At 43.7% G+C, this 22,761-nt stretch overlaps 2 protein-coding genes across 2 annotated transcripts; one reads left to right on the plus strand and one right to left on the minus strand.

The window, feature by feature from the left end:
- Positions 1-528: 528 nt before the first annotated feature.
- On the minus strand, positions 529-4,576 carry LOC139199307 (pannexin-1-like). The gene is made up of 5 exons (XM_070828354.1): positions 4,396-4,576; positions 3,011-3,132; positions 2,196-2,395; positions 1,342-1,843; positions 529-678 (listed from the first exon to the last, which is right to left on the minus strand). The coding sequence occupies exons 1-5, from the start codon at positions 4,574-4,576 to the stop codon at positions 529-531; spliced, it is 1,155 nt and encodes a 384-aa protein (XP_070684455.1).
- Positions 4,577-5,623: 1,047 nt separating this feature from the next.
- Positions 5,624-22,665, plus strand: LOC139225579 (meiosis regulator and mRNA stability factor 1). Its single transcript, XM_070856355.1, has 27 exons — positions 5,624-5,682; positions 6,252-6,462; positions 7,755-8,651; positions 8,867-9,023; positions 9,189-9,403; positions 9,836-9,953; positions 10,042-10,214; positions 10,544-11,059; positions 11,905-12,059; positions 12,176-12,337; positions 12,491-12,677; positions 13,438-13,616; positions 13,749-13,829; positions 13,974-14,213; positions 14,498-14,617; positions 14,718-14,896; positions 15,064-15,284; positions 15,394-15,536; positions 15,680-15,813; positions 15,990-16,192; positions 16,671-16,898; positions 17,737-17,976; positions 18,078-18,329; positions 18,461-18,521; positions 18,689-18,793; positions 18,964-19,125; positions 19,633-22,665. The coding sequence occupies exons 2-27, from the start codon at positions 6,307-6,309 to the stop codon at positions 19,833-19,835; spliced, it is 5,487 nt and encodes a 1,828-aa protein (XP_070712456.1). The 5' UTR covers positions 5,624-5,682; positions 6,252-6,306; the 3' UTR covers positions 19,836-22,665.
- Positions 22,666-22,761: the final 96 nt, after the last annotated feature.

Here is a 22,761-nt window from a genome sequence, read left to right on the forward strand (position 1 = left end):
GTCTTTTCTCATTGTAACATAAAGGGCAGAATGCACAGACTTCAGCTCAAGGAACATGACTTCTATTATGTTTGGAAGGCTTTTAAGATCCTGAGAAAATGTACCATAGGAAAAAATACAAACAGTGATTTCACAAAGGTCAGAGGTGAGCAGCAGATCGCCTCAGACCTGAAACCCTTTGCCTCAGAGAACTCAGCTTTTTTTTAAAAAAATGAGACATTTGAGAGACAAAATGTTTAATGGCCAGACTACAGTCTGTGTGAATGAACATAGGCCTCCTCTCTTTTTGATATGGATTAGACTGATGTGCGTCAATACGCCACCAGAAATGCAGATAAAGGTAAGTGCACAGGTTTCACGTCACAGAAGAACTTATCCCCATCGGTTCAATCGTTCAGTGACAAGGCGGAGAAATCTGAAACAAGAAAAAAAACAAAAACATGTTTTTGTCCACCATATCAGTTCATTTCACTAAAGTTACACAGCCTCCACTGGAAGACTAAATGTTCGTCCTTACCTCGAAGGGAATCACTCTTCGGCTTTATTAGTTTCTTTGTTGGTCTTGCGTGAACAGGTCTTCTTACTGTCTAACACATCAGTCTTCACTTGACCCAGAGTCCGCAGTAGGCACATGGTGTCAAACCCCTCATCACCAGCCTCTTGCAACAACTCAAGCACCTGTAAAAATAGATGACATATTCCTTTTTTTTTTAAGCAAAAGCAGCAGCAAACAAGGTAAAATATATTAACCACCACACTGGATGTGGTGGAAATCATTGAAGCTTGTTGGCTCTGACTGTGAAGAAAAGCTGACTGGGGGCCTTGATGTCTTAAGCAACATAGACATTGTTGCTTAAGACATAGCGTGTGAGCAGTATGTGTGTGAACACTGTCTGATGTCACCTCAGTTCTGAAGGCCTCTCTCCATGCCAAAATGTGGTCATTCTACATGTGCCACAAATATGCAGAAACAATCCATTGTCTCTTAGAAATCTAAACAAGGAACTGTGTTCCTTCATGTTACCCCAGATCACGTTCTATGGATCGCCAAGTCACCATCAGCACATTTCTCCAACTGGAGACAGTGTATCTTGCGATGTCTGGAGCAGAGGACAGCTATCATCTACGACCTCGGTAACCCTGACAATGGAGCATCACTCCCTATTTGTAGGGCGCCAGCCAACCCAAAACAATCAGACAGCTAAACTGTGCTGCAAAGACAGAGACAGGCCTAAATGGGACCCCTTGACCAGAGTGTGACCTGGGGAGTCTCCTGTGTGTAGAAGCTAAGGACGGAAAATTCCCTCACACCGTACCTTCAGTATCTGTGCTGAGACCCACCTGTAGACACTTAAATGATTTGAGTACGCTCAGGTTCTCCTGCAGGAACAGCAGATAGATGCTTAGGTCGTTGTAAACAGGCGTGACCACACCCAAAGCACCAAATCCCGGCAGCATCTCGTAAGGCCGCAGGAAGCCTGAGCTCTGGCGAGCCGGTCCAAGAGTAGCGTACACCACCAGCGGAGCAAGAAGCACATACACCCCCAAGTTGATGTAGCTGAGCAGCCTGAACACCCCCACTGCCACAAGCTTACACTGGACAGCAGACGGCACCATGGTGTCATTCTTCAGCACTCCAGTCCGCAGATCACAGGCAAATTCATCAGTGAGAGAGGCCAGTTGGATGTAGTAGCCAAGGTAGAGGCAGGCCAGCAGGAGGATCAGCAGAGTCAGGCCCCGGCATACAAGGTAATTCACCACAAGGCTGTGGGAGAAGCGCTTGGTCTTCAGATACTGCTCCACTAAAGGGTATTTGAAGCAACCCTCGGTTAGGTCCAAAGCACTGTTGCAGAAAAAGGCACATGGGCATTTCACATTAAGTAAAGAGACCTCTGTGTTCAGAAATTCAAATGTCGTAATAGAATACAGTTCTCTACAGCAACAGAATTAAGTTTTCAGCTGTTCTAAACAAAACAATGAATGTAGGTTTCAACTATATCCTGTAGTTAGTGGTCTGCCATATGTTATTTCTTTGCTGACTTGTTGACCACCACTTTCAACATGGCGGCACACACGCTCAGGATACATGAAAAGGGCATTAATTAAAGCAATTATTTAGCCAATGTTATTGTCACCCAGTCACATATCCTGGTGAAGATGACAAATAATGGGGAGATCTGGTAGCTGGTGGTTACCTCTGGGTGTCCTCAGGTGCATCTTTGCTGTCTATGGATGCTAAATTCTTGGCCAGTCTGATGGCACGATTATAAAAGCGGTCCAGCTCCTCCATGATGAAGTTGAGGTCAGAGGAGAGGGGCGGCACTGCGGTGAAACGCCACAACAGGGCCGGGATGTACAAGAGGATGGCCAGCGAGAGCAGGATGTAAGGGAAGAACTGAGGGAACCGCAGAGGGGAAGAAAACAGAACAGAAAAAAAAGCGGCATTAGTAAAAGCTGTGGCTCAGTGGTAGAGTGGGTCGTCCCTCAATCAGAAGGTCGGGGGTTCGATCCCCAGCTCCTATGGGTCAACATGTCGAAGTGTCCTTGAGCAAGACACTGAACCCCAACTTGCTCCTGAAGCATGGCTTCAGAGTGTGAATGAGTATGAAAGAATAGTCTCCTCCAAATTACATTTCTCCTGTATGATTGATGTGTGAATGGGTGAATGAGGATGTCATGTAAAGCGCTTTGAGTAGTTGAAATAACTAGAAAGGCGCTATACAAATACAGACCATTTACCATTTACAAAACCCCAACTTTGACCGTAGAAAGCATAAATGTAGTTTTTTTTTAAACTTTGTGAGAAATGTGAAATTTCAGGCCTGTCTAATTAGTCATGAAGCTGATAAAATGACACATAACAATACAGGTGATTGGTCAGTGCACATATCTGACAGCTTAAATAACTATGGATGCTGTCATTCAGAATTTAAATGGACATATGCATCGTCAATCATCGATTAAATATATTTGCACTGACTTAACAGTATAATGATTCTCATGTTTTTACCTTGTGCAGCCATAATGGTGAAGTGTCAGCTTGTTGCTGTACTGCTGCCCAACAAAATGAGTCCACATATGCGGCCTGTCTCCAAGAGAAGTTAGTGGGAGCAAAGCAGCTGATCTGGGTACCTGGATGAGGAATGTCAAGAGTTGGTCAACTGCAGCAACTGTTCGCCCTCCGTTCTCTGAACTCATGGCCTAATTTGTTGGTGGGTTGTTGTCAGCATACTTTTTGTCAATAATTCTGCCCCCCACATGCCCCCATTATGGTGTGCATACAATGGGAAGTTCAGTCAGGCATGTACAATTCACAAATGACCCACATAGTCAACAGACAGTAATATTTTGCACAGAGGCCGTCATTTTAATATTACAGACTGAAATCTGTGTTTGGCAAGACAGCTGATTTCTCCCCCTGCTCCTTTTGCATGCAAGAGAAGAAAATGTCCAACACAAACAGCACAGTTGTTTGACTACAGTCACGCCACACACACACCATATATTTCTAATCACTTTCATTATGTTTCATGCCATAGTATTAATTTAAAAAATGAAAACTGCTGTCATTTGAATGCACGCGCTAAGTGTACAAGTTAGAGACGTGCCCTTTTGATTAGTCATTTTAATCATTCACTATCACTAATTTTCTGATCTCAGATGTGTGAAACTGAACCCTTTTGTTCAACAGGGCTTTGCCACAGTAGGAAAAGCAGAGGTGTGTTTGTTGAAAAGTCTGTGCTGAGTCTCCTCCTTTGTGATTGCTATAGATTTAACAAGGAAACTTAAAAAGCCATATTGTGCATTTATTTTATCAGTGTTATGCAATACCAATATTTGTCCAGAGTAATTTTGTCTTTTCGACAGAGCGGCCTAACTGATGGTCTGTCAAGGCTTGCAGTGTAATGGATCTGTCCTGTCTGATAATGGTAACAACAACAGACTGTGGGCATTATAACCTAAGAAGATCATGAAGATCTGTTAAACTGCTCATGGAGCTTAAGACATTCAGTTTATACACTACAGAGGCAGTCGTGAAGACAGCAGATCACCTCCTGTTGATTTGTGTGGGCTGCCTCATAAGTAACCTCAGCCCATCATCATCATCATCATTATCAGCAGCAGCAGCAGCGTGTTCAGGACTCCACCAAGCAAAAGGGTGGAGACTAACACCACACCTTCTCCAGTGTCCACACCTCTCTCTCTCTCTCTCTTTGGTCATTTACTGGATGTGACTCCTCTGCATGCAGTATATCACATTGTGTCATCCACCACTACATGAATCCTAATTGAGGATGATAAACTACCAGTTACTGTGTAGCAGAGGGACAAAGAGGGACCCCCCCTGTGTGGATTCTTCACTGAGGATTATAAACTCAGATGATGACAACTCACCAACTGACACCTCCTGAGCGAAAGCGAGCGAGATGAGGAACAAAGGCAGCCCCACCGCCAGAAACGTGACTATTTTATCCACCGCCAGCTCCAGACGCACCCCTTTGTACTTGGTCTCCGTGGGGTCCTTCAACAAAAAGTCGGAAAAAACGTACTCGGTGGCTACGTGGGCTATCGCCATGACTCACGGGGACAAAAAGCCTTGTTGTCTAATTGATGGAAGAGTCTCTGTTTAATTAGCTAAAAGCGACCTGCGTCTGAGGTTAATATGAATGAATGGAAGAAAAAAAACAACCTCCTCCTGGAGAGATGTGAATAATATATAAAAGAGTGAGCCGTTAATGTTCACCCACCTCCATTCAGCAGTGGGACTGATGGTTGAACCTGCTGTCCCGTTACAGTCCGCACATCACAGGCGGCAGGGGGCGGCTGGGTGTCCGCCGCTAGAGGGCGCTACTGTGGGAGGCCTCAGCTATAGTCAGTAATACACCAAATAAGAGGAAAAGCAGCAATCCACAGTGCGGGCATACTCTATTAGAAATAAAAGTCCTGCATTTAAAATGTTATCCAAGTGTTAACATCAAAATACACTTAAAGTTTCCTCCCAGAATGTGTATGTGTCATTTTAATGTTGCAGCTGGGAAAGGTGGAGCTACTTTTATTGCTTTATAGACTGCTGGGGAGATTGGGAGAAACAAATCATTTTGTATTAGACATATAAGGTAAGATATCAAAGAATATGACAATAAAAATATGAGACAAAAGAAATGATGTATTTTTTTTAAATGTTTTATATTACAGTATTGCTATCAGTCTGAAAGGTAACCAATAGTCAAAAGTTATCTAATAAATGTAGTGGAGTAAACAGCACAATATTTGTTACTGAAATGGAGTATTCAAATTAGGACAAATATAGCTTTTATGTTTCATTATTATACAGTAAATATATCAAATAATGTGAAAAGTCTACTAATCATAGGAACACATACCTGTAGGCTAAACAAACATATTAGCATAGCTATAGTATTGATAAAATGCATATTCTTCTGCCACTTAGGCCTATATAAAATAACAATTCAATATACTGAATATATGAACCCCAAAAATGATTGCTCTAACATTTACATTTTGTTAAAACTGAAACAACAACAATACAGCGTAACAAAAACATTTGCGACAGTTGTTCCTGCTTTCTGGCAAACGTAGGTTACAAAAAGGTGCGTGTTTCCAGGGAGACAGACAAGAGGAACCAGTCCTTTGAGGAAGATGTGAAAGACGAGACCTCAGGTAGTCAAATAACCAACTATTTTGGCTCGTTGTCACTATTACTAACCGCTATTAAGTTGACCGTAAAGACAATAAACGGTGCAGTGTGTGTAGGAGTTAGCTATGGTCTGTGAAACAAGCTAAGTAGTGGCGTCTGTTAGCTTAAACCGTACGTTAGCTCTAAGCAATCAGTTCACGTTTAATTAGCTAATTTCAGACAAGATAGCAACCTGGCTGGTTAACGCTAACAAGCTAATTCCGCTGAGCTATAAACAACAGCTAATACATCCCGAGAAACGGCGTTACCGTAAGGTAGCATGTAGCTAACTTAACGTTTTCGGTTCTGTGTGGCTAAACATCGCTGTGGCGTCAGTTAGCTTCAGCAGTCCAAAGTTTTCAAGCGTGTAAACGTTCCGTACACAGACAGGTCCTCTTTGTTGATTTAAATTGCCGCTACGAACCTGTTGGTCTAATGCATTTTTACCACCAGACCTGTGATACCATAGATGTGTAAGTGAGGATCTAACACGTAGCTTTTGAGAGGTGATGTAACTGGTGTAATCGTTTAACTTTTAGTTTCCTCTTCACAGGAAAGCATGAGAGAGAAGGGAGATGACGGTATGGTGAAAGGTCTCTCAGGGTTGTATGATGGAAGGACTGGGAGAGGAGAGACCCATATGCAGCTCTAGACCCTTCCCATGGCTCAATCACCCCAAAACGGAGGCCTCAACACTGCTATGGAAACTCAAAGACTGCTTCTCCACCAATGAGACGACCTCCCTTCATCATACAGATAAAGAAGTAGGTATTTATCTTTGTACAGTCCAGATATCTGTGCACATTGGCAGTACACAATGGCACGTAGCACAGAGTGAAGTTGTGTCCATTGTGAAATCTCAAATAAAAGGACAATGATTTGGCCCCATTATCAGGTTCAGTTCTGGAAATTTGGAAGTAAATGTGTTCTCTATACCATGTACATATCATCTGTGTATTATTCTTATATTAATTCCAACATTTATAGCTCAGCTAGAGTCAGTGCATTGACAAATGGCATTATCCTTATGGACCAGAAATCACTGGGGCTGTCTGATAGCTAAAAGTAACAGGAATCCAGTGGGGAAAAAAAGGAATTTGTGAACATCAGCAACTTGTACTTTACATAGGAACTACACAATGGGTTAACAATGAACACAGTGGGTCTTTTCTGAATATTTCTAGGTCATCTTTTTTGGTCCTGTCCCAGGCTCAAGAGTTTCTGGGATGATATTTTTCTTTTGTTCAGTGACATTTACAGTAGACAGGTAATCCCTGACTGTCTCTTTTTGTTATTGGACACATTAACTGCTCTTCCCCCAACAATTCAACACGCCCTCATGTTTGGTATGGTCATAGCAAAAATGGTTATTCTTGGAGTGGAAATATGGTTCCCCGTCCTTGCCCCAAGTTTCTTAAGATCTGGGACCCTTTATTGAACATATTAGGAAGGAGTATCAATTGTATCAGACTGCACTGTATGCTACTGTATTGTATTGCACTGTGCTTGAATCCTCCAAGAATTCAGTTTTCTAGCCCTCATTTTGGGCCCCCCTTGACCTCATTTGGGCTTTGTTCAATCAACTATTTTTGACCCTCAATCTACTCTTGCAGCCATCAAACAGACAATGCATATGTGCACTGTATCTGTGAGCTGAGTCTGTTTTGTTACGTTCATCTTTGTTGTGTTGTGAAAAGAAAAGAAAATCCAAATATAGAAAAATGGTGCTCTCTGCACTTGTCACCTGCATGATGACGCAGTGTAATGGAAACTATAAATATAGCTTTTCACAGCTTGTAATTGTGAACAGAGATAGTATATTACTTTTTCTATTTGGATTAAACCTTTTGAAGTTTGTTTGATACTGGCCACTGCAGTTATCTTCTGCTTTGAGTGTGCTGTGAAAATCTTTGCACAGCCATTTAGGTTATTTGGATTTAATGTTATTTGACTTTAGGGTACAGATTGAAGTTTTAAGTTTCCATAACTATAAACAATAATCCACAGAACATTGTTCCTTTGTGTGAAATAATATGCTGGTTTTCTTATGTTGCAGAATAATTACATGGATAGCAGAAAGGCCGTGCTGGAATTGAAAGATGTCCCTCCTCCTCCTCCCCATCCACACCATACTTCCTCTTCCCAATCATCCCAGCCCTTCTCTCTGGCCCCACTCCCTTTACCTCCTCCCTGCTTGCCTCCTCCTCAGTTTACACAAGACATGCACCAACAACAGCCACCACCGCAGCAGCAGCTACAAGAGGGGGCTAGCCCCAAAGTAAGCATTTGCACTCAGTGTGACTACTGCAGCACAGCTGGCTATGGGTTATCAGGTGGCGGAGGTGTTGTTAGTAGCAGTGGCAGCATTGCTGGTGTTGTGTCACTCTATAGTACCCCAGGCTCTCTCGGGGCACCCATCAGCAACAGCAGTGTTAGCAGATCTGGCCCTTGCTCTTTAGCTTCATCTGTTCATCAATATAAATATAACATGACCAGCGGAAGTGGAGGTGAAGTTCTTGATCCTTCGCTCAATCTTGGTTACAAACCTCAGCTGCTCTCTTCAGTCGCGACATCTCAGCCTATTTCCTCACACCCCTACCTCTCCTGCTGCTCAGGACTTCTCCACACCTACACATCTGTACCTCTTCCATGCAGTCAGCCCAGCCCGTTTCCCTCTTCAGCACCTCTCGCCTCCCCTTTGCCTTGTGTTTCCTCTCTACCCACTCCCTTGCATGGCTCTTGCCTGGCCTCTTCTGGCTACTACACCTGCAGTGTTGATTGCTGCCCATCAGCCAGAAGATCCCAGAGAAGCACACTCGGTGATCTCCCAGCCACCACCACCATCACCACTACAACCACCTCAGCACACTTCTGCTCTAATCCTATGCACCTAAATGTAGAACGCACGGTTTGTGTGAAGGGGGCGCACTACTGCCAGGAGTGTCTGTTAAAGGTTGGTAGAGCTTTTCTTTTGTGTTGTTGTGCCATGAAGATCACTGTAGGTAACTTGGTTATATATGAATGGATGACCTCAGTCATGTAAACAGAGACTGGTTTTGTATTTGTGGTGTTACAGAATGCTTTTGGTATAGTTTTGCTGGCTGTTGATGTGTGTTATATCTATTTTCCCCTGTATTTATTAATGTATTTACTTGTATGCATTTGCAGCCCATGAATGGTCTGGCGTTAGAGTCAGACAAGGTGTGGCCCAATGTTCCTGTTCCCCAGACTGCTCCAATCCCCATTTGTAATGGCTGTGGCACATCATCTGATGGCATGATGCTCATGGCATCGACCAGCCTTGGCAAGACTGGCCAGAAGTATGGTTAGTGGGCTCCATGATATGATTTGAATGAATCCCTGCATATGTACTGTTTATTGGAATCTTGATTGGACTATTTAAAATGGCAAGTTCTTTGGAAATTGGAGAACTTCAGTCATGCTTTGAAACTGTCGCAAGCATTTAGACTGATTGCTAACTGTCTGCTAGGTTCTCCAGAGAATAGTGGGCCTGAGAACATCCCTCCTGTCGGTGTCTTCTGGGACATTGAGAATTGCAGCGTGCCCAGCGGACGCTCTGCTGGAGCTGTGGTGCAGCGTATTCGCAGCCGTTTCTTTCAGGGCCATCGTGAGGCAGAATTCATTTGCGTCTGTGATATCAGCAAGGAGAGTAAAGCAGTCATCCAAGAGCTCAACAACTGCCAGGTACTAACAATGATGTCTAACAGCCTCATGGTGATGATGATACAAATCAGGGCCATTTACACCCTGAGTAAATGATCAATTATCATATGTGAGCTACAGTTTTATGATGGCCTGAGTTGGTTCTGTGTGGCTAAACAGGAATACATTTACCCTTAAGATGGGGCTTATTTACCTTGACTTATAGTCTTGGCTGACAGGAAGCATTCTCATACTATTCCACTTTATTCAGTGTCAAATCAGATACTGTATATTGAAGCCTTCACAATAATACAGTGAAATTACCACTTTGATATTGTCGAACGAATTTCCTTATCAGACATTAACATCCATAAAATGGCATGAATGTATTGAGCAATTCCCTACAAAAAAAACAACAAAAAGGGAGAAATTGTATGTATTATAAGTTATGTATTTATAATTTGGTTTCATCAGGTTACTGTTGCACATATCAACGCCACAGCCAAGAATGCTGCAGATGACAAGCTTCGCCAGAGCCTGCGACGCTTTGCAGAGACCCACACTGCACCTGCCACTGTTGTGCTGGTATCCTGTGAGTTCAGCTCGGGTTCCCTATGATCATCTACATGAAACTACAAAGGATTGTGTGGTGATAAGTGCTATTTTTTCTTTGTTAACAGCGGATGTGAACTTTGCAAGTGAGCTGAGTGACCTGCGTCATCGCCATGGTTTCCAGGTGATCCTGGTCCATGGCAACCATACATCTTCAGCCCTACTGCAGCACGCCCACTGCCACGTACCCTTTCAGGAGATCACAGCTGATCTGCCACCACGCATGCTTGTCAAATCACAGGTAGGCCTCACAAATGCTTCATTAAAAGATACTTCGCTCTACTCTGTATCAAAAAAGGTAAGTAAGAGCTGAAAGTAACCAGGGAGAGATTCATTTTAGTGGGAACTTGGTCAAGAGGGCAGACAATGAGGCAGTTGGACTTCTTGAACATTTGAACATCATAGCAATTAATTATTTGCGCAGTTTTCTTTTAGGGGTAATTATAATTTTTCCTAATCAATACCACTCTTAGCCATTTTCCAAATAGTTTCAACTAAAACGAAGACCACTGCTTTCAATTTTGAAGTGTAAACCAGACAGACGCGCTGTCTCTTCCTCCCCTCCCTCAGCCCAGTTTCAACCTCCTCTATGTGCACAACCTCCCTGTCAACTGTGACAAGAGCCTGCGGAACGCTGTGAAGCTCAGGCTCCGCCGTCTGTCAGACAACTGTGGTGGCAAGGTGCTGGGCATGTCCCAGGGCACAGCAGTCCTCCGTTTTGGCAGCCCTGAGGCAGCTGTGCGTGCCCGCAAGCGAATGGAAAATGAGGATGTGTTTGGCCGCCGAATCTACCTTTCCTTCTCCCCGCGGCCAAGAGGCGATGCAAGTCCTGAGCCTGAGCTTCAGTCTCAGCCCCATCACTTGCAGACTCTGCCCCAGACCTATCAAAACCAGGCTTCAGTGTTCGCCCCTCCCCCATCCATATCCGCCTTCTCTTTTCTGCCCCTGGAGAAGCCCAGGTCACCCAGGAGGCCACGGCGAGCAACCCGCCCGTGCCACACCTCAGGCCCAGTGCCTGAAAGGCCTTACAGCCCCAGGAGGGGTTGCAGTGGGCCTCCCGGTGGTGCTCCAGCCAAACCCCATCAGGTCAGCAGACTCGTCGGTGCCTGCTTCCCCTTAACATCCATTGCCCTCTATCCTTGTCTGGGCTGCTTTGTAATTCACAGTAGCTTCTTTACCCCCAGTGTCCTTCTAATTGCTGCTTTGACTAACAGCTCCTCGCTAAGCTGCATTTGCCTGCCTGTGCCAGCAAGTAGCATGCATTAGTTGTGGTTAGTGCTTCATGTTTGCCCTGCTGTCCTGCATGTTCATTGGTCATTCATCATATTAATGCATGAATTAGCCTATAGCTTTTGTGCTTTTTCTCTGTCCGTTTTTGTCCAGTGTATCAGTGCTGATATACTACTTATGTGTTTGTCCAAAGTCTGCTCCAAGCCTCTATTTTGTGCCTGAGTTTTGCCCATGCAATGTTTTTGTGCACTGTGATAAAACTGACCTCTGGTGGTTGGGATGACTGACTTGGTTTGTTTGTCCTGATTGTCCTGATGTGGAAAACTGGAGAAAAACGACCGTAAAGAGAACTTTCAATTTGAATTGTATCCAGTTTTTTATTTGGCTCCAAACTGGAAGGGAAACATCAAAACACTAAGAATATTAAGTAACAGATTGATTTTCAAAAGACCGATAACACTGAATACTGTGGTAACATTTTATCAGGTCTGGTTGAAGATGAATAAAAACATTTATATGTAAAGCACACTCTCATGGCTATATCATCAGCTGCTGTGTTTTAGTCAGCTAGTTGATATTAAATACATCAATTCATGCCCTTTCATGACCTCTTCTTTTGAGCTGGATTATACACACGAACACATCACCAGTCTCGAACCAGCATACACAGTATTAACATCTGCAGTCTCTCTCTCATCCAGGAGCTGGGTAGTTTGGAGAGCAAACCCAGAATGGGCTTCCACCATCTGGAGAAAGGACGCGCTGCTTCCTCTTCCCCCCAAAGTAATGGCGACACAGGGACCCTGGAACAGGTGTCCAAGCCTGGACTCATTGGAGAATCCATGTACAGAAGAAGGTACACACAAGGACCTTAACCTAAAATATCTGTTGTCTGTTTTCATGCACCAACTTAATTTTGTTGGAAAGAATATATCCTTTTTATATCCTGCCCCCCCCCAACTTTCCATGCAGAAGAGATGGCTCCAATCCTCGCATTGGGACTGAATCCCCTGTAGAACAAGTGGACAGGAGCTCAGGGGAGTTTCAGATTAGCACACCTTCAGCTTTCAGCAAGTTGAACCTGCACAGGAGCTTCAGTCCCCTCATCCTGTCCCAGGGCTCTTGGTCATCCAGGTGAAATACTGGGTTTAAATCATTTGTCATATTTGACTAAGTTGACCTAGAGCATTAATTTGTCTGAATGCGGTATACTGCTAATGCTATACACAAAAAAGACTATCATAGTATTAAATGTAATGAATTTGTCTTCCTCTTGTCTAACAAAAGGAGTGCGTCCCCCTGCCTGTCAAGTCGGTCCTCCCCCCTCCTGGCCGCTCCTCGCAGCCCGTGTACTAAAGGTCCTCCTGAGCCTTTCTCAGATGGAGCAGAGATCCAAGTGGCCAACCTGGACTACAGAATGTCCCGCAAGGACCTGCAGCAGACACTGCATGACACCTTCTCCCGATACGGGCAGGTAAAGCCTACTCCAATGATAAACCTGCATCCCGTTTGAAGGAAATCTTCGGATAATGGGTAGCTCAGACACTGAGGAAAAGCTTACTGGAGACCCTGCTATCTAACATAGCAATGTTTATTGATGCTTAGCAGAGGAGAATGGCAACAGCAGTAAAACAGTATGAGCACTGCTTGATGCCATCTCAATTTTGAAGGACCAGTTGAAGTGATCAGTCCATTTAACCCTGCTAGGCTTGCCAAAATTACTCCATGCCCAAATGTGGTCACTCTACATGTACCACAAGGATGTGTGAGTGGTCTGGTGGCTCCCTTAAATCTAAACAAGGAACTGTGACCATTCATGTTACCCCAGACCACATTGACTCCTGTTGGAAAAACATGCTGATGGTGACCTGGAGATTCATACAGTCTATCTTGCGATGTCAAGAGCACAGTACAGCTAGCACCTGCGACCATGGTAACCCTGACAATGCTGCATCACTCCCTATCTGTAGGGTGCCAGCCAACCCAAGACAACTGGACAACTAAACTGTGCTCCAAAGATGGGCTAAAACTTTAGATTTCACAGCTGGCCTGAATTGGACTGCTTGACCTGAATGTGACCTGGAGGCACTCCTGTGTGTAGAGGCTAAAAAGGAAATCCCTCACATTTTTAATAGTCCACAAAGTCTCCTCAGATAGCATCTATTTGCTTGCACTAAGATTGTTTGCAAATGATCTGCTTGAAATGAAATGAGGTGACTTTTTTTTTTGTCAAGGTGAAAGCTGTGGAGCTCAGCCCCCACACTGACTATCAGCTGAAGGCCACAATCCAGATGTTGTCCCTGCAGCAGGCCATAAGTGCCGTCAGTGGCCTGCACCGCTATAAGATGGGAGGCAAGCGCATTCAGGTGTCTCTGATCACCGGAGGAAACAACAAATCCCTTGCCATGCTCAGGTATATTTGAGCATAGTTAAGTTGTTTGGGGTTCATTGAACTTCAGACACGAGAAGAAAAGAATACATATTTTATTCAACTGTTCTGCTTTGTATTGTGGTGGTGATTTCAATTTTTTTTTTCATCTTACAGCACAGAAATTATCAGCATTCTCCAGGATGCACCTGCCAATTGCCTTCCCCTCTTCAAATTCTCTGAGATCTATGAGAAAAAGTAAGTAGCTTTTTCTCAACTCATGGCTTTCAAACATGAGTAACTTTACTCAGAGATTTTGTACAGCAGTATAGCAGAAATAAAATCAGCATTTTAAAGCAGTTTGTAATACCAATCTATATGCTCTTTTTTTCCCCTCTCCAGATATTCTCGTAAGCTTGTGGTTGGGGATCTGTACAGGGTGCCAGACGTGGTGGCAGTGCGGGAACAGGGGGGCTCAAGGCTTGTGTGCCTTCTGTCCAGCAGCCAAGTCCGTCAGAGTCCATTGGGGTCTTCCCAGTCCCAGGAGGGCTCCTCTTCTGCTAGCGGCAGCCCTGTGGTGTTTGAGGAGCTGGAGTACCATGAACCTGTCTGCAGACAACACTACACAAAGCAGGACTTCAGGTTATTAGTTTTGCATATTGTCTGTGTGTGTGTGTACATACACACTTTTTTGTTGAAATTAATTTATTAAAATGTTATTTGGTTCATGTATTAAAATCCTGTATTAGCCCAGTTAGATAGCAAGCCTGCAATTTTGGCTACTTGGTTGAGCCGTCATGTACCTCACTTACTCTTGCTCTGAAGAATTTAATCAACCATAACAATCATACAAGCACAGTCCTCTGTACTGTACAACTTTAGTCACCCCTGTTTTTACTGATTTGTCTTATTTTGTGTTTTTTTAGTGAGGCTGACTTTGATCCAGACTCCTACAAAATACCGTTTGTTGTGATGTCTCTGAGTAGTTTAGCCTCTGAGGTTCACAGTTTGTTGCAGTCCCATGAGGGAACCCTTCCATTACTCAGGTGACAACGAGCTCTGTAATTCACGTATAAACTTTCTCTTAATCAAAAAGCATATTTTCACACATTATAAAGTCAATAATTTAGTATATTTTCCGTTTAGTTTTCCAGAGTGCTATGCAGCTAAATTCAGCCCTCTGCAGCTGGGCAATGAGACACTGGAGGGTGGTGTTCCTCTAGAGCACCTCATAACATGTGTTCCCAGTATCACAATAGTAACAGCTCAGAATGGCTTCAAAGTCATCAAGTGGATCCATAACAAACCGCCAGCACCAACCTCCGGTAGGAACATTCAACATTTTGTCTGAACACTTAACATTTTGTGGAAAGTTGTTTGACTTTTTAGCTTAAATCTGTGAATTTCCTGCAGTGTTATGCATAGGTAGTGCTATTTTAAGATATGGATAGACCCACTTCAGGCTTTTAGAAACACTATCCTTTTAATGCAGAGCCATGGATTCAGCGTTGCAAGAGTCCGGTTGGCAACCCGCAGCTCATCCAGTTCAGCCGAGAGATTATTGACCTGTTGAAGAGTCAACCTTCTTGCATCATGCCCATGAGCAAGTTCATTCCCTCATACCACCATCACTTTGCCAAGCAGTGCCGCGTCTCTGACTACGGTTACTCCAAACTGCTGGAGCTTCTGGAGGCTGTGCCACATGTCCTGCAGGTATTGAGAATGAGGGTGGCACATGAAACATGAACATCGTAGTTTTATTTGTTTGTCTTCAAAATGGTGTTTTTTAATTTTTTATTATTTCAATTTTCTTTGCCTACAGATCTTGGGTATGGGTACAAAGCGATTACTTACCCTGACCCATCGTGCTCAAGTAAAGCGTTTCACCCAAGACCTGCTCAAACTGCTTAAATTTCAAGCCAGCAAACAAGTGGCAATCAAGGACTTCATGCAGGCATACCATTGGTCAGTTTGATTCTATTCAGATGAATGCTACAAATTTGCCTGTGTGTTTGTCAATGAATTTACAGTTGGAAGAAACTGAGTGTCAGATTAAAAGTGGATCATCAGTGTATGGATCATCATGTTAGTAATGCATTCCTCTACAGGTGCTTCTCCAGAGACTGGAGGGTAATAGACTATGGCATATGTGACCTAATGGACCTACTGACTGAGATCCCCGATACCACCATCACTATTACACATCAGGACACGGACACAGTCATCTCTGTTCCCAAGAGAGGTCAGTTTGAACTAGCTATCAAAAACTTACATATGGATATATTGTTAAATATAAATAATATAGAAACTAATCAAAGTTGGAAGTCCCTGCAGTATGTATAAATTGTAAACCGATAATTTCAGGTTTTATTTTTTCATTGATTAGATTTCACTGAATTCCCTCCTATACGTCCACAGAGCGCACAGTTGAAGAAATGGAGCGCACCAAGCAGTTTGGGAAGGAGGTGGTGGACCTTCTCCGTCACCAGCCTCACTGCCGAATGCCCTTCAGTAAGTTCATCCCCACCTACCACCATCACTTCGGCCGCCAGTGCAAGCTGAGCTACTACGGCTTCACCAAGCTCATGGAGCTCTTCGAGGCGATCCCCGACATACTGCTGGTGAGTTAGGAAGACTGGTGCATTTGTCCAGTATGATTCCTCCAACACTTAACTGTGAGGTATAGCTGTTCATAACAGAATATTTAGTCAGCCTCAGGACAAAAGAGAGGCAAGATTAAAGAAATGTATATTGAAGCAGTCAGTGGTGTCAGAGTGTATTTTGGGTGTGTAATGATGGTCCATCCATGACAGTCATCTGTGTATCTGCATCCTAAATTTCTTTTTGCTTCTTTGTACTGACTTGTCAAGACAAACTAACCCTCTCATAGGTGATTAGCATTAGGTAGCTCTCATGGAACTCCTATTTCCATTCACACAAAATACTTTCTGGGTTAAATCAGGCTTCTCTTGATTTTTCTCATTTGTCAAGTACTCTGATTGAACTGGGTCAATGAATCCACATTTAATCGAGCAAAAATGCCTTTTTCTTCATCTCTGCCTGAACACTAATTTAACAACTGTTCCCCACCTTCATCAGGTGTTGGAGTGTGGAGAAGAGAAAGTGCTGACTCTGACAGAAGTGGAGCGTATCAAGGCTCTGGCTGCTCAGCTGGTCAAGCTGCTTCGGGCTCAGAAAAGCTCCAGCCTGCCTGTCAGCCAGCTGCTCACCGAGTACAGCAAGACCTTTGGTTATGGTCTCCGCCTGCAGGACTATGACGCCAGCTCCCTGCCAGCTCTGCTGATCAAACTCTGCCATGTTGTCAAGGTAAAGAATACAAAGCATTGGTTTTTGGTTTGTTTTTTTCCATGTGTAGATCTTAAAACTACTTTTGTTTTTCTTGTTATTTTATTTATTTATTTATTTTCCTCAGAAAGAGACTCAAAGGTGTTCATGAATGTACACATTTTGTTAATGAGTCTACCCAAAACAAATGTAATATGTACTCTATATAAAGTGTTCATGCTAGAAGTAGAATTAATTTGATACAATTTGGTCCACCGCTGTTAAAAAAAAAAAAAAAAATAGCATAAATGGAACTGCTGTATATTCACATGCATACTTCATGTAGAATTCAGTTGATATCCTTTTTGTTGTTACAAGAGGGTTTGTTTCGTCTCATCTGATATCCATCAAAACAAAATATTCCTGGTGTTGTGTCGCTCATCACTATAACTCCTTTGCTGAGTCTACTAGTTAATTGATGACCTTATTAATCATGTAGCAAAGACAGCAGCACTGAAAAGAAGTTCATTCAGAAAGCGTCCAATGCAATTTGATAGGGACGGGCCAACTTTACAGCAAAGTCACAGCTGCACTTTAACTCCAGTGAATAAAAGACGGTAAAGGTACGTCCTGGGGAATTGGGGACATTTTTAGGCAAAGCAGACAAGCACAGCAACCATCTAAATGCAAGTTAATTTTTTTTTTTTTTTTTTTGCTGGAAATGTCCCCCATGACTTTTTGAAGTGCAGTAGACGAAAGCTGTTGCTGAATCAAATTAAGCTGCAGGTCGCACATAGAATGCGGGAGTCCGGTCATTAAAAATGAATTCCCCAGAAATCCTTAGAACGTCTTAATTGACTGACTTTCTTTCCATTTCAAGGTGGTGGATGGCTCAGAGGGTCGGGAAGTGCAGTTGATCAACAGGAAGTCTTTGCGCTCGCTGACCTCCCAGTTACTGGGTCTGCTCATGTCCCAAGAGGAGGAGCAGGTCACCAGGGGTCTCAAAGTGGAGGCGCTGAGTCAGTATTACCATAGTGTCCACGGAGCCCCGCTCAACCCATGTGAATATGGGTTCCTCTCCCTCAGCGAGTTACTCAAGAGCCTGCCCTACCTCGTGGAGGTGAGTGTTTTTGTTTTTGGTCCTCTACAAGCTCTTGTTTAGCAGCACTCCACCACACACAGAGGCAGAACTGACTGCGTCTGTTCCTCCTCCTTCCACAGTTGTACCATGAAGAAGGTGATGACGGCAGCAAAGCTGGTGAGAGTGCCAGTGGTCGTGGTGAGGAGTGGGTGAGGCTGACCAGGCTCTACCAGTTTGCCCGTAACGTACGCGCCCTGCTCCACACCTACCATTACAACCAGATCTTCCTGACGGAGTTCCAGGGGGCTTTTAACAAATTCACTGGCTTCGGCCTTCAGCCGCGTTCTTACGGATACATCAGCACTGATGAGCTGCTCAGCGCCATTCCACAGGTGGGAATTGAGCCACAAGCCACAGCTCTCACGTAACACAGCATCATGAAATATTATACAGTCATTGTACTTAATTATTATTCTTGTCTCTGGAGGTTTTATGGGATTGTTTTGTGACGTGTCATCATCAGGTGGTCTGGATCAAAGGACATGGTCACAAGAGGATTATCGTTTTGAAGAACGATATGAAAGGTAAAGCTGATGGGCAACTTCCTATAGCATGTTTTATTTAGAAAAGTCAAGCCTATCATCAGTTGTCATTGTCATATGACCATTTCAGCTCATTTACATACATACCAGAGATGGTGCCTACAGTATATGAAAGCTGGATAATATGGATCTGTGTGTGTTTTATTTAGCAAGGGCAAGCTCTTCAGTCCCCAGCAGCCCCCAGCCAGGAGAGAACACGGAGAGCCCAAGAGACAGCCCCATTAGCAACGCAACCTCTAGAGCCCAGAGTCCAGGTAGCTTAGGTCACACAAGTTTTTGATATGTGCTGCTTGTGATTAGATAATATAGTGAAGTAATTGAAATGATAAAAATGGTTAACTGGGGATAAAGATAATGTTTACATTACAATGGAGGCATGGCTTTAAAGATGGATGAAATAAAATTGTGTTCTTGTGCCTGCCAGGTGGCGACGTGGTGATAGAGTCAGAGCTGCTGTGTCTGACATCACCAGTAGACCTGCTGTGTGGTCCTGTGCCATCCTGCCTACCGTCACCTCAGCTCCACCCCGACCCCGTTCTCCTCCGGGAGACGGACCTGATTCACTTTGAGGAAAAAACTCCAACAGGTCGGTTTTAATGCTCAGAGTTTCATGTATTTGAATAGCATTTAAAGCCACTTAAGTTAATTCTAAAATCATCGTGGCAGTATTGCAGAATTTGTGCCTCTGTTGAGCAGTTATTCACCCTTTGCTCTGACTGTGAGGTCGCTGGTTTGTCATTTTCACTGCAGAAATCAGATTCTCAGCATTACAGACATTAAAAGGCCTCTAGATATAATACAAGAAGGGATGTACAATGTTTTTTTTGTTTTTTTTTCCCTTTTTGTGGCCCCTAATCCTGAACCGTAATATTCCCCTGAAATGATGCGTTAAAGCAGTCAGCCTGTCATGTGTCAAATTGGAGGATCACGTGGCCTTGGCAGAGGTACAGTATGTGCTCGGAGTGCTCTCTAATTTTAGGCAAAGGAAGTGAGAACAAAACAAAAATCCATTTTAATGAGTACATAACACTTAATTTGCACCTTTCCTGTCTTGCATTATGTGTGAGCTCAGTCTGTACGTGTGTGGTTTCAGTGAGTGATGAGCCTGAGGTGACTGCAGCAGACGGCACATTTGATCCACCTGAGCAGCCTGGCAGCACTGAAGACTCTGCCGCCTCCAAACCTCCACCGCCCCCCGACACGAAGGCCCCCTTATCCACGGACAGTCCCGGCAGAAGAGCCGCACGAAGCAGAATCAAGCTAGCTGCCAACTTCTCATTCACAACAGGCCTCTGATTCTCCTCTCTCACACACACACACACACACACACACACACACAGCAATACTAATTCACACACAGTGTAACTCTGAATACAAGAGTTGACCGGCTACACTGATCACACTACACAGAAGTGACCCCAGAAGAGCATTGGCGTATTGTCCCTTTACTTCCTAACAGGCTGTTGCGTTCTTCTGCTTCCTTCTTCTCACTCATCGGCCATCTCTGTTCTCTTTGTTTACTTATTCCACACTCAGTGTGTTCTTCCGATGACGTTCACCAAGCTGTGATTTTCTTCTTGCAGATTTTCTGCAATTCTTTAATTTGCCAAATTCATCTTCGGTTTCATGTGGAGGGAGGTTAGATTATATTTCCACAAATGTGCATCATCAGTTTAGAGCCACGTCGTGTCAAAGAACGCTCGCTGCCTTACCATGATGTCTGAAAGCTAGTTAGTTGTCACTGTTCAGAGCGTTGGTTAATACTGGGAGCACTGCTAGGGATGAGTAACTAAGTCTTCTATGTCAAATCCAAGACATGTCGTTACCCACATTCTTAGTTTATAGAATTGACAACAGAAGGTTTTATAGAGAAGTTTTGTTCATGTACCATGTTGAAAAACCTTCACGTATACTTCCTTGCAGTATCCCCAGAGACGGAGCATTTAATTTATGGCAAACAATCATTTTTGAACTCCTGAGATTTTGCTTTGTAGGTAACTGTAGACTGTTAACTGAAGTGGCCGCTCAGCACCTGCCTGTTTCATCCTTTCAGCCCTCACTCTGGTAGATTTCTAAAGAGGTAGCTTCTCTTTGAGGCATATTCTTGACTTTTGTCTCTGTTGTAAAGAAGGACAGTATTTTCAGTTGCTTTTATATTATGCAGAGTATTTAGTAGTCTGTGGAAGAGTTTGGCCGAAATGCGTGGTGTATTTGGTGGCAATTCAATGATGGGACTGCAGAGATGTGAGCCGTTCAGATTGTGGCTTTTGTTGATGGAAGCTAACAGTCTTTGAACAGTTCAAGCATGGATGATGAGGTTTTTGAGTGATATTGCGACAAGCACTGCTCTCAGGAATTTTTATTCTTGTAGTACTTTGACTTAACTTATGGCCCAGGTTTGGCTCGTCTCTCCATGGACACCGATGAAGGCCTTAAAAGGAGAAGGTGGCTCTTTAATACTCTGACCAGGTTTGCGCTCAGGCAGCAGGAACTGAGATATACTTTGATTGTTCAGATTTAGTAGCCAGCAGCCTGTGTGTTTGTCTTCTTTTAGCTGGATTTTGTCTTTTTGTCTGTGTGTGGTTTACACTGGAGTAGGTGGTGTGAAATGTGCATGGGGTGCATAAATGAGTTTATGCATGGTGTAAGCCTAGGAGGAGCAGACAGGGACACGTGATGCTGAGACATTCTTTAAGATCGGTCTTTTATTTCCACCATGTTTTAGGGATCTTAGAGTTGACGTCACCCTTTCACGCAGATGCTCAAGGTTTTTTGAGTTAACCTTGTTGCTGATGGGAAGTGAATCTGTGGTGGTGTCCACACTGCCTGACTTGAAGAGTTCGAGGGGAGCAGTGAGCACTCCTGAGTTTTTGATTTTTAATGACGAGGTGAATGTTTGTGAGTTTTTAGGGATAAGAGATGAGACGGGAGGCGGTAGGCTGTTTGTGGAGCACCACGGGGGCTCTGGGAAGCCCCCTGAACAGACTGTGACGTACACACAGAGGACCCTCTGCGGCTCTCTGGAATCTGCCGGGCTTTTACAATGGCTTGTATTTGCCACGGCGCCTCCTCATCCCTCGCATCTGACATAGAGGAGTTTTTACTTACTGATGTGTGTTGGTTTCTCCATTTTCCTCTGTCTCAAGTGTTTACAAGACTGCTGGCTGCTGAACTGTCACCGAACGATGTCGGCTGCCCGCGAAGTTTAGCACAACCCAGGCGCCACTGAAGTCAAAGAGTTGTTGTTTGTGTTTAGAGAAAAGGTTCAAAGAATGGGTGGGAGCCCATTTTATCAGTTTCTGTCCAGTTGCAGTGTTCACCTCTTTAGGTCGTGTTCTTGCATGACTTTTCTTTGTCAGACTTGATTTTGACTTGGTGTGAAAAGCCTTAAAGCTGAGAGATTCCACCCACCAACTTGCCCAAATGTCTGACATGCCAATCCAAATGTTTTTAATTGAGGCTGTTGGGGTTCAGGCCTCCTGTAACTTCTGCGATTTGACGAAGGAATGAGCCCTTCAGAATAGATAATGATTTAAAATTGGATAGATAGAAAGAGGCTCGCAAGAAATGTCTGAATTTCACTTTGTCAGTAAGAATGTGTTACTTTTTTGTAAATTTGAGGTAATCCTAGCGTTCCCTCACAGTTACTGCAGTGGCAACTAACTACGATGAATGCGTTCACCTTCCCTATTTAGCTTTCTCTCCTTGTTTCGGTTACACCAATGAGAAGCTATTGTACCTGTCAAAATATGCACTTTTGCATAGTTTTGGTTCATGAAATAATGTGAAATTAGTTAGTGGCCAGAGGGGCTGAAACATGCGTCTTTACCTCCGTTTCTGTTTGACTGTATCCAACTTCATCTTGCTTGTTCAAGTTTCACATTGCACGACAGGTTAACCCTTTATACAGCAGTGTCTTTAAACGCCTGCCTTTTTTTTTTTTTTTTTTTTTTTTGTCCCTGTTTACTTGGCAAACAGTTGTCTCACTGATGTGTCCTCCCCACACTGGCCTCCCACCTCTGACACACTGTTTTACCTCCTCACTGCACCAGAAGTCGCTGTAACAGTCTAACGTTGTTGAAGGGACCAAAAAGATTTGTCAAGTAAATAAATTTCACAAGCATCACCTCTGCCTCGTCTCGCTTTTCTTTTTTGTTTTTTTCCAGTTTGAAAGAATCAAATGACTAAAATCAGGCGGCATGTTCCTGAAAGATGCTCTTTA

The sequence above is a fragment of the Pempheris klunzingeri genome, chromosome 3 (genome assembly GCF_042242105.1).
Source record: "Pempheris klunzingeri isolate RE-2024b chromosome 3, fPemKlu1.hap1, whole genome shotgun sequence".
NCBI classification, from domain to species: domain Eukaryota; kingdom Metazoa; phylum Chordata; class Actinopteri; order Acropomatiformes; family Pempheridae; genus Pempheris; species Pempheris klunzingeri.

Excerpts from the sequence above, each read along its gene's own strand:
- LOC139199307 (XM_070828354.1), bottom strand. The coding sequence starts at position 4,576 with ATGGCGATAGCCCACGTAGCCACCGAGTACGTTTTTTCCGACTTTTTG. Across the intron at positions 2,396-3,010 it reads CACCATTATGGCTGCACAAG|TTCTTCCCTTACATCCTGCT; the intron begins GTAAAAACATGA and ends CGGTTCCCTCAG. Across the intron at positions 1,844-2,195 it reads GCACCTGAGGACACCCAGAG|TGCTTTGGACCTAACCGAGG; the intron begins GTAACCACCAGC and ends TTTCTGCAACAG.
- LOC139225579 (XM_070856355.1), top strand. The coding sequence starts at position 6,307 with ATGATGGAAGGACTGGGAGAGGAGAGACCCATATGCAGCTCTAGACCC. Across the intron at positions 13,617-13,748 it reads AAATCCCTTGCCATGCTCAG|CACAGAAATTATCAGCATTC; the intron begins GTATATTTGAGC and ends TTCATCTTACAG. Across the intron at positions 13,830-13,973 it reads TCTGAGATCTATGAGAAAAA|ATATTCTCGTAAGCTTGTGG; the intron begins GTAAGTAGCTTT and ends TCCCCTCTCCAG.